The 12,198-nt window shown below is 32.3% G+C and overlaps 1 protein-coding gene across 1 annotated transcript; it reads left to right on the top strand.

The window, feature by feature from the left end:
* Nucleotides 1–2,171: 2,171 nt before the first annotated feature.
* LOC130934963 (uncharacterized) lies at nucleotides 2,172–3,797 on the top strand. Its single transcript, XM_057864479.1, has 4 exons — nucleotides 2,172–2,325; nucleotides 2,422–2,834; nucleotides 2,943–3,372; nucleotides 3,505–3,797. The coding sequence occupies exons 1-4, from the start codon at nucleotides 2,172–2,174 to the stop codon at nucleotides 3,795–3,797; spliced, it is 1,290 nt and encodes a 429-aa protein (XP_057720462.1).
* Nucleotides 3,798–12,198: the final 8,401 nt, after the last annotated feature.

The raw sequence follows: 12,198 nt of genomic DNA, 5'->3' as shown, positions 1-12,198 counted from the left end.
TGGAGAAAAAAATTTGATAGCGTTGGTTGTCGGTTTAGGACTATATCTATGACGGATGTTGTGTTTTAATTTGTGAAATTCTAAACCCGTATCTAGTGCTCACCAATTACCTATTAAGGATGATAGTTCATCTAAAGGAATCTATTTTTCTTTGGTTATCACACCTTCATTCACATTTAAATCTTCCATATCTTTATCTGTTTTTCTCTTCTTAAAGATTATGAAATTTTTCTTAGGAACTGGTTGATTCACTTCAGCTTCACCATCTCTTCTTTCTGGGTTAGAAGATCCTTCTTTTTCAGCTTGTCTTCTCCTTAAATGTGCTTTTAATCTAGCCACAGTTACATTAGAAAATTTTTTCCCTGCTTTTAATCTCTTCCCGTGGAAATAATTTTGAAACTGACATATATTTACTCTTTTCGATAGCTTCTACCAAGTATTCTAACACACATTCATCATTAAAGCTAATTACCTCAGGCCCAAGAACTTGTTGAGGTTCACAACACCAGTATAATATAAATTTCTCGCCAAGGTTTTCATTAATATAAAATGAAAAATCCTCATCTACAAATTTCACTTTTAAAAATATTTTTTTAAAATCTTTATAAGAAGAGTTGTATAGTTTAAAATACTCCATCTAGGACAACTATTTAAATTGATCCAAATCACTTTTCACATCCCTTTCGCCTAAAATAGTGAGAAAAATACTTTCAAAAAAGGTTTTACTTCTAAAAACTCCATCAATATTTCAAAACATTTTAAAAAAGTCCATCTGTTCAGATGAAATTGTGAGACTACACAGTTTAATTGTTTTAATACTAAATACTCAAAATTAGTAAAAAACAATCTTATTTGCAACTCCTATAAGATGCAACTATAAATATAAAAGAACTCACAATCATCTTTTTTGTGAAAAACGCATTCAGCCTTAATGCATAGCATCAACTCTACTTAAATATGAGAACTACTCCTTACTATTTACGAACAATCTATTGACATGATACTTTCTTTTCAATGAACAAAGAACCACGAATCTTAACATCATCGTTAACTCATGCGTATGCGTCGCTATCATCACTTATGGAGGATTTCTCCTTTTTCTTCCCCATTTTACTCAGAGTAAACTGAAAAAAATGTAAACTCAACAATAAAGACAAAAGAGCGTTATAGGATTTTTTTGAAAGTGGTTTTACGACTTGTTTTTACAGCTACACTCTCGAAGATGTGACTTTTTATTTCAATTCAATGAAAACTATTCATTGTTTTAATCCACGCCACTCACGTTTTTTTAATCCTTCATCTTAACGGTTTCTATTCCCTTAGAATAGGATTTTTTTTCTTAAATAAAATAAAAAAATTAAATAATTTTCCAAACAAGATATTTCAGCTTTATTTTTCAGAATACGATTTTTTTTTTGTAATAAGATCAAGTTTGCTGTACCCCTGGCGAACTCTATATAAATTATAGAGTTTTCTACACCCCTCGGCGAACTATATGTTAGGTTTCCAAAATAAAATCATATATGTTGAAGAGGTTATCACAAAACCATAATTTAGTTGTTCATTTTCTTTCTCTCACTGTTGATATTTCTCTACGATGTTAAGAAATCCATTGATATCCATTCATTACGATGATGAAATAGTGTAGGATGAAGAAGGTTCTATCATTTTTAGATCAGGACAAACAATAATTACCTATATGACACCGGAAGTCAACAGTTTAATAGTTTTGAAGAATTTGATATTGTATTTCATCGGGCAGCAAGAGGCAAAAAGGGTAAAAATTTTTACTACAGATATCCGACCAAAGTAGATGGCAGTTTGTTTTATAAAAAGTATATTACAGTTGTATTGTCTCTGTTACTATTATATTTATCAAACCACGGTTGTGAGAAATATTTCTATTGTCTTGAATTATGTACCGTTTGCGCGACAACGAGGACGTACGGCTTATAAGGTCGTGGCACAACCGATGGACAAATGTTCATCTGTTGGAATTATTCGTGTATCTCGTTAAGGTGGGTGGCCGAGGATCATCTGCAGATACTGTGAATGATAGTTCCTTGAGTGGAGCTGTTAGACAAACTATTAGAAGAACTATGGTGGATCAAAATATGCCACCTGAGGGTAGTTAGGAGGGCTCTAATGTTGAAGTTCGTAATGTTGACTTAATGGACGACGATGTTAAAAGTCATTATGGTTCTACTATTAGAGATCCGATGATGGATCAGTATGAAGTTAACCCCGATGACAGAGACGATGCTAAGGAAGAACCACCTGAAATTCATGATGATGGTGATGAGGAAGAAGAGATGAACTACTACGGTGACACACAGATCGCTCTAACATAACCTGCCATTTCTCAACCACATGACCGGCCGAATCATTTCACGAGGTTGAATCTCGATGCAATGAATTCAGATTGGCCGTTTACCCAGGGAGGCTCTAAAGAGGATCCAAGTGACGAGTTTGAGGGTGGACAACAATTTAAGAACAAGAAAGAAGTCCTGTTGACAGTTAAGCAGTACATCATCAAGAGGGTTGCAGAGTACAAAATAGTAAAGAGTGACCAGTTGAGGTACAATGCACAATGTATCCAGTTCAGACTCGGTTGTAATTGGTGCATACTCATATCATATCGCCGAAAGCAAGAAAAATGGGAGGTGAGGAGATACACTGGGTATCATACTTGCATGCAAACTTCGATGGGACAAGACCATGGTAGGTTGGATTCGAAGGTGATTGCACAACACATTTTCACGATGGTCAAAGCCGATCCAACAATCAACATAAGGGTTCTCCAAGGAGGTGTGAATAATCACTTTGGTTACAAGGCATCCTAAAGAAAGGTTTGGCTTGCAAAATGGAGAGTCATTGCTAGAACATATGGCGATTGGGAGGAGTCATACAATCAGTTTTCTCGTTGGTTATTCGCTATGCAGATGTACTTGCCTAGTAAGATTTATTTCAAATTCGGTTTTTCACTACTAAAAAAGTCAGACGTGTATAATAAGCCAACTAAATATGTCTCTTTAGGTACTTGGGTACAACTAGTGACTCAACCTTGGCCTGGTTCCACTGACACTGTCATGTTTCATCGGGTCTTTTGGACGTTTCCACCGTGCATTAAGGCTTTCAAACATTACAAGCCACTTATTTCCATTGATGGAACTTACTTATATGGTAAATACAGTGGGACCTTGCTGATGGCCATAGCTCAAGACGGCAACGCAAACATTTTGCCTATTATATTTGCCATTGTTGAGGGTGAGACAAAGGAGGCATGGTCATTCTTTCTGTCGTATCTGCGGGAGCATGTCACACCACAACCCGAGGTCTTAGTGATCTCAGACAGGCATAAATCCATTGATGGTGTGCTGAACGCCAAAGGGAGTTTATAGAAATCACTTCACGCCTTCCAGGCGTTTTGTACAAGACACATTGCTGCCAACTTCATGACTCACTTTAAGAACAAAGACTTGAAGAAGGTTCTAATTAATGCAGTGTATTCAAAGTCGCAGCGTGAGTTTGCTCATTATTTTGGCCGGCTAAAGGGAGAAAATGTAGCAATCACAAACTGGATTGAAGAAATGTCACGGTCCCAGTGGACACAGTATGCTGATGAGGGTCATCGATTTGGTCACATGAAGACTAATATCTCCGAGTGTATTAACGTTGTTATGAACAATTCCCGTAATTTGCCGATCACAGCTCTTGTTAAGTCAAGCTATTTTCCCAATATCAAAATGAACACAAGCCTCCGGCTTCTGTCCCTGCTGACTGGTCCCTACCTCTGAGTGATGTAACCCAGGGGATCTCAAGGACAAGTAGTCTCCGGGTACGAGTCCTGAAACAAACCCAACTGTCTGGCCTGCATCCTCGGCCTGGTGAGCTGGCAGGCTAACGGGATCTCTATCGCGGGGAGCCTTGTCACCACCCTGCCTCCCGCGCCCTGCACCGCATCTACCTCTCCCCTGGCTCTCCCCCGCCCCCTACCTCTACCTCCTCCTACAGCTGGCCTCATCTCCGGAAGGTGACCATCCTTCGGCTGATGCAGATCTGGAGCAAGTGGATGGTGGATGGGCAGGTCCTTTGGCACAACTCCAGCCGCCACTAGGTGCTGGTCACCTAGACCGATTAACTCTATGTGCGCCCACTGCAGGTACCAAGTCATATATGGGAGGGATGGACGCAGCTCTATATGATGGTGTATAGGCAGTCGATGGTGGACTCGAGCATCCCACAACTTATGCCAACCACCAAGCAGCTGCGGGAACCACTCGCCGCACCCAAACCGACCGTCCAACATGTGCATGTCTTCAATGTATAGTGGCCTAGTCGAAATGTGCTGCAGGCCACCGAACTGACATACTACCCGGTCCACCTGATGCCACTCAACGATATCAAAGCAAATCAGTGGACAAACAATTGCCGTCGAGGCCTCTACCTCAGCTATTGCCGGTGGAACTAGACCAAGCAGTTGTGGGTCAGCATACGATGTCCACTCAACCTGTTCACAAAACGCATATAAATGACGACATTCAAATTTCAAATGAAATAGGTATTAAAGTAAATTAAAGTTAAATATGTAAACTTAAATATTAATCACTTACATTCAGCATCCTAATCCCATTCAAGGTACGCCTGTAATGCCTAAGCCTACTCTCGCCTCTGGCATTGTCCGTCCGGTACTGAACCCACCTACAATGCCAACCACAATATTATTTTATCGCTCAACTTAATTAACTAAGAAATAATAACATGAAGGGTTATTATAAGTATTATAATAATATCTATCTATCAAAGAAAATCGACGAGTATCAAAGCCCTCGGGCAGTACCAGCGGAATATGGTGATAAGCCCAGGATAGCAGCAGGCTGACGCACCCATCCAAATTGCGCTGACCATGCTCCATGGCCTGACACATCTGGCGGTACAGCCATGCCAGTACAGCCAAGTCCCACGATAGCCAGCCACACGTCTCAAGGTCCTCCAGTAGGGGGAGCCACCTGATGTGCACCTGAGAGTCAGATGCATCTGGGAATAGGATACCCCCTATCAATTGTATGATGTCCCCTCTCGTGTACCTCAACAGGCGCTCCTCTGTGGCGTCCTGCTCCAGCTCTCTACAAACCGTGTTGTGGAACCAAGTGAGATTCACAGTCCACTTTGTCTGTAACCGTCTGTCATCTGGGCCGGGAACAACACTCAGAATCTGCTCACATAACTCCTCAATGGTCTGTCTCTGATGGTGCTGCTCCCACCCACCAATGCATCCACTCACAGGATCACCGTCGATCCTAAGTCCCAACTGATAGGCCATGTCCTAGAGGGTGATAGTCATCTTCCCGCACGGTAGATGAAACGTGTGAGACTTAGGCCTCTACCTTTCTATCAAAGCCAAGGCAAGCAGCCAATCGTGTTCGAACTCGACCATATAAGCCACATACTCAAACCCGACTCGTCTGAGATATGGCCTAATATGTTCCAGCGGCCGTGTCATCAAATTCCGCCTGGTGCGCAAGATTCAAGGCGTCTACCAAACGAAAACAAAAAATAAAAAAAGGGGACGGTGAACACATAAAATAACAAGTTCACTACTTTTTAATTACAATAAAATAAAAAATAGTTAAAAAGTGTACCACTCGATCAAGTCTACCAACAATGTGCTCAGCGTAATCCAATCTGTACATCTCACCCTCATAACCCAATAACTGCTACTCCATCTAAACATAATCTAGTAAAATGAAATTACACACACTGAACTCAGTTCTTTTTACATTAACTAAATTATTTAAAAAATATTTAAATCCAAAACAGCTTATAAAGATAGTAATTCTAATCCTGCCCGACTAACTGACGATGTCAACTAACTAATTAATTAATAAATAACTAACTGAACCCTAAATTTTACTAATTAAGTTCCTTTCTAGTCTAACTTAATCTTATTAATTATTCCACTAATTATCTTTTGATTCACAATTTAAACTAATTATTCTGACTAAACTAACTAACAATTTACTTTATTATACTAATTAACATGTTATAGACAATAAACAACAACTATATTTAAAAATAATAACATAAAAAATCTAACTAACATAAAAACAGTTAACAATAAGTCTAACTAACATCTAAATAGTAAATCTGTAATTCTAACTAACATGCAATCTATAACTAATAATTTTCTCTAACATGTAAATAGTAAATCTAATTAAGCTAAAAAAATAACTCTAAGTAAGCTAAAAAAACTAACTTTAACTAACCTATTATTTACTGACCTGTAACTGAAAATGTCGTCCACAATAAACTTCACAGGCATCGAAAAGACAGAAAGAAATGAAGAACAGAATAAATTTAGAAGAGAGATTGGAAAAGAAATTAACAAAAGCAAATAGTCCCACTAGGTATATATATTATGCCGAACTCATCATAGAGTTCGTCGGGGGTGCGGCGAACTATATATAAATTATAGAGTTCGCCGAAGGTACGACGAACTCTATAATTTATATAAAATTCGCTGGAGGTACGACGAACTTGCTTTTATTACAAAAAAAAAATGTATTCTAAAAAATAAAATTAAAATATCTTATTTAGAGAATTATTTAATTTTTTTATTTTATTTAAAAAAATCCGAAAATAAACCACTTTTACTTTAGAAATGTAACTAAAGGAATATGTATTATCATTTATTTCAAAAAATTTTAACATACACTTGATCTTGCGAGCTTCATGACCATAATCAAATGCCGATTTACTTTATCATTAAAACATCAACCTGTTTTATTAAAATATTATCAAATTAATTTTAGGACTATAATATACTTGTTATAGATTACAAATTGAAAATTAATATTATATTACATAAACCATTTTCAAACGTCTTTAATTTTTATTATTTACACGATTATAAGTTATAATTGATAAGAACTAATGACATAAACTAATTTTATAAAGGGATAAATCTAAAGAAAAGAAGTAAGGGACTGATTTAAGATTATTTTTTAAAAAAAGTTTATTATTATTCTTATACTAATTTAAGTGTCGAATTATTTTTTAATTTGTAGATACTCACTCTCTTTGTTCAATTAAAATTTTGTTAAAAGTTAAAGTATTAAATTTAAAATTAATTTTTTTTTACTTTTTTTGCCATGTATTATGTTGCTAAATTTAAATATAAGAAATATTAAAAAATTATTAAAATTTATTTTTTTTAATTATAATTTTTAACTATTAATTTAATTTCTTTAGTTTAATTGATAATTAATAATATATTTTAGCCTATATAAAATATACGCTAATTGAAAACCAACAATAATAAAAATATTAAAAAGATAAAAAAATAACTAAAATTTATTTTATTTAATAAATAAAATAAATTTTAACTGATTTTAACCTAAATTTTTTATTATCAAACATTTTTTATAATAAATTATAATGACTTTTAAGCTTTCTTTAAATTTTAATTTAATAAAGAAACATGAAAGAAGCCTCTAGAATAGTCAATTCCATTTTAATTTCAATCACTTTCCTAAGCACATGTGATGTAGGCTGTAGGCTATAGGCAAACCTTGTATGACTTTGACAAGAATCCACCATGTGGAAAGAAACTGGGAACTCTTTTTACTTTGGTCACCCTAATTTAATTGGGTTTGTTTGAGTGTCGTTAAATCAATAAAAAAAATTAATATAAAAAGATTTTTTTATTATATTTGATAAATTTTTAATAATAAAAATAAAAATATTAAATAAATAAAAATAATTTTTTTAAAAAATTATAATTTATATTTTTTTTAAAAATGTTTTAAAAAATTTTTTTACATAATAAATTAATAAAAAAATATTTTTATTTTATTTTACTAAAATATAATTAATAGATAAAAAAATTTTTATATAAGATATTTAAATATAAAATTATTATTATTTTTGTAAAAAGTTTTTTAAAAAATATCATTTAACAAAAATATTTTTTGGAATATTTTTTAAAATATTGGTGGGCGTGGTTAAACTATTGGTTTCAATAAATTAAAAAAATAATAAGTGAACTATATTAATGCAGACAAATTTCTTTTTTAATATTAGATTATATTTTAAACAAAATAAATAAAACAGACGTTGCCCAATTTGATGCAGTGATTTTGTTCAAGAGAATGTGTTAACATCTTCGATTTTGACAATTATTATTAGCAATGTTAGGGGCAGCAGTATTTATGATTGGTAATCATCAATTAGTCATCAATTATGATTTGATAGTATAAAAATAGTGTGAAATTTTATTCAATAGTTCACCTTTTTCTATTAATTACATACTAGCTAAAATATAATAAAATTACTAACCCTAGACTTTTTCATAATAATATATAGCGATTATTCTAGTTGGTTATTACCCAGTGGAATTGATACGTGGTTAATGCGCATTTTGGTGTCACAAAATAAAGTTGCATTGAAAGATCGAAAACCCAATTTCTAATCTTACTAGGGAAGGACAGAAAATTGAAGTTGCCTAACTTGCCTTGCTCGGTGATTCGGTGATGTATATTAGAGTGAAAATTCAGATGTAGTCAATTTTATTTAAAATTAATAGTTAAAAATTGTTAAATGATTTAAATAATTTATCTAAATTTTTATTTAATAATTTTTAATTATTAACTTTACGTAAAATTAATAATTTTATATTATTATATGAATAAAATACAAAAAAAAAAACAAAGAGGACATGTTGAAATGGGGACGTCCTAACTAGGAAAATTATGGCTTTATTCTATGCCATACATGGCAAAATTGAGAGACGAACCCGCTGTAACTAAGAATGATGACCTTCAACACAGTTATTCTTTAAGAAGACATTGTAACAGAGTAGATCGCAACTAAAGAATGAAGGTGTTTAGGTGGCGAGAAATTGCGTTCTTGTGGCGGTTAACCCTGCAACATTCGACACCAAACCCATGCCATCTTCCTCCACTTTGCATCGGATTTCTCCAGCGACGTCCAATGCGCGTCTCGTCCATCTTCAGCGACCGTTGGCCGCACCCTTTCTCTTGAATTGACTTCATTTATTCATATCATAAAAATAGTTGTAACCTACAACGAATTTACTAATGTATTATATACTAGTAAATTGTAATACCAATAAAGAAAAATTATAATTGTGCTATGCCAGGACAATTTGGCATGAAGACACTCCTAATTCGTTCTATACGGTTTAATAACACATACTAAATTAGTTTGGGTCACAACGATTTAGTAAAGACATATATTTAATTCGTTTTAAATAACAACGATTTAGTGGTGGATACTCTAAGTATTACATGCCTATAAGAGATTGTGTAACGTTTGTGTTTGATCAAAGTTTTTTAACTCTGTGAAATGTCTTATCAAAAATTTTTTAGCTTTTATTCGTCATTAAGCTAAGGGAAAATTAAGAAAATTTCATAAAGAAAATCATATTTACTAGCAAAGATCCAGTTAATGTCTTCATTTGTTCATCTACCAATTTTATAAAAATACAAAATAGTATACTACAAAATGTTGGAGTTTATAAAATGAAGTAAGTGATGAATAAATTGATTTACAAGATTTTTGTTGTTCTTAGATCAAATTTTGTGAAATATGATTCGTTTGTGATATGAAATGATGAAGATTTATTTAAAAGTGTTGTTTCAATGTCCAAAAAAAAATTAAGTTCAAGGTGACAAAGTTGTATACTAAGCTTGGGAATGTGATTGAAAACTTTAATTTGGAGGATCAGCTCCAAATCCTCAATCTATTGTATTGAAAACTTGGAGGCAATGACACAATAAGAACTTTGAGACATAGAATCTGGTTTAGGGTGTGGAGATCCGCATAATATTTCAAAACCCATACTTTCTCTTAAATTAAACAATTATTATAAAGTACGAGAAATTTCTGTCAAGTGTCAAAAATTATAAAATTCGTCATAGAGTTGAATACCATGAGTTAGAGTTAGATTCCATTAAGTATTATAGAAAATACAAAAAATTTAAAAGTAATTACAATTAATTGATTCAGATTATCTTTACACACTTATTATATTTAATATTATTTAATTATTTTAGCAATAATTAATTTTTAATTATTTTGAGCTGACTTCTATTAAAATATTTTTATTTTGAACTAGTGTTACTTATTTCAGAAGTAAAATTTAGTAGCTTTGGTACACATGGATTTAATTAGTTGCCTACTGTACAATACTTGCCTCTTTAAGTGCTACGTACGTGTTGTCTACTAATCCATGCAGAACGACGGAAATTCAAAGCTAAAGGAAAGTGTATGAATTAATGGTTTGTGCTGTGTTCTCTTTCCGTTTAGGTAGCTACTCGCTTGTACTTCATAATATTACTTAAATTTCATCAACCATGTCTTTTCAAATTAATATCTATCTATCTCACATTTATAGTTGTTTGTCTTATTAAAAAATATCAATATTTTATCCCCGTTTTTTCTTTACACAAGCAATACAATTTGCTAAATTTTAGAAAAGGAACTTGCCCTATGAGCCTAGTTTTTTAGAAATAAAAAAAAATTGTATGTAATTTAATATCATAGTTAATTGATATTTTTTAATATAAATTTAATTTTTTTTATTTTAAATAATAAATCGGACTCTCAGATTTGAGAAATTAAAAGATCGAATTTTTATAGTACACAAATCGAAGAGTCTGATTTGTAGTGAGATAAAATATTTTCGTTTTCAAATAAATCAAAAGATCCGATTAGTATGTTTAAAAAAAATTATAACACTACAATACAAATCTAATTTTTAAACTTATATTTAAAAAATATTAAAAATCACAAATCTAACTTCTAAATTTGTGGTATCCATACAAAAGAAAAACATACTAAATTTTCATCTTGCTAAGAAACACGACTAAAACTCCAACACACAAAAAAAAAAAAAAAAAAAGCGGCCCTGTGATTGAATTTAAAGTTTAATTTGGACATATTTTATGAGTAAAACTGCTAGTTTGCCTTAAATGGAAGGTCCAAAACGATCAAAGCCAGATTCTTGTACAATGCGAAAGATGTTGTGCAAGCACGTGTTATCAAGCTGATATCCTATATGTACTCTTAAAACTTATAAGATTCTATCATCACTCATCAGTTTTAGGCTTTTGGTCATCTCTACTGTACTTGGTGGAAAAGAAAAATTAAATAAGGCATGGGTGTACAGTGATTTTGTCTATGATGTTGATACGAATATCTTAGGGTAAAGTACATTATTTTTTCACCTACCTACAATTACTTTTATTTTTAGAAACGGAGACTAAAATTTGGAGGATTAAGTATTGTGTATGATGATAAAAAATTGAAACTAAATTTCACTCTTAGAATATAAAATTTTAGTTCCTTCAATAAATCTAAAAAATGATGAAAATACAAAAAATTAAAATTTTTAAAAATGAAGATCAAAACTTCTATAATATATTTTTTAAAAATCCTCTCTTTTAATAATTTTTTAAATTTTAAATTTACACCTCAATCTCCATATTTATCTTAAATTAAACATAATATTAAAATATAACTCAATCAAATATATTTTATACCACAAAAATTTAGTTCAATTTCTATCTTTCGATTTTAATCTTCTTATCAAACGCATTCTAAAAATTTGAGTTGAAAATAAAAATAGTTCCTAAATTTTTTTATTACTCAAAATTGTGTCTTTTTTTTTTTTTTAAGTAGTTTAATTTCAAGTTTTCGACCCTCTCAAGGGAGATTACAAAAGACAGCAAAATACATCAATGGCCTAAGCCTTACACCAATTTTCAACATCTAAAAACACTTAGATCTCCACTCATAGAGCATGCACGTAATCGACTCCAAATTTTCACATACACAATTATCATCCCTCAAAATTGTAATCAACTCAAACTTGGGTCTAATGCTTTTGAAATTAATTTTTAAGTCTTTTGTTTCTAATAATACTTTCATTATTCTCTTACAATTTCATATATCATTTCTTCAACTTTAATTTCTCTCTCTTTCTCTTATCTAATATAACCCTAATCACTACTAACATTACCATCAACATAACTTGATTGGTAGTGACGGTGGCTTCAGTAGTGAGCGTGGTTGTAGTGAAAGTAGTTATGACCATTTATGGTAGTAGACTAGTAGTGGTGGCCTGTGGCCACTCGTCAGGATGTTAATATGGGGTAGTGATGATTGTAGTGATAA

This window comes from Arachis stenosperma, chromosome 1 (genome assembly GCF_014773155.1).
Source record: "Arachis stenosperma cultivar V10309 chromosome 1, arast.V10309.gnm1.PFL2, whole genome shotgun sequence".
In the NCBI taxonomy this organism is placed as follows: Eukaryota; Viridiplantae; Streptophyta; class Magnoliopsida; order Fabales; family Fabaceae; genus Arachis; species Arachis stenosperma.
The sequence above is the reverse complement of the archived record's forward strand: the minus strand, read 5'-3'. Positions and strand labels throughout refer to the sequence as shown.

Coding starts and splice junctions, on each gene's coding strand:
- LOC130934963 (XM_057864479.1), top strand. CDS start 2,172: ATGGACGACGATGTTAAAAGTCATTATGGTTCTACTATTAGAGATCCG. Junction 2,326..2,421: donor AGAAGAGATGAACTACTACG/GTGACACACAGA, acceptor CAATGAATTCAG/ATTGGCCGTTTACCCAGGGA. Junction 3,373..3,504: donor CAGGCATAAATCCATTGATG/GTGTGCTGAACG, acceptor TAATTAATGCAG/TGTATTCAAAGTCGCAGCGT.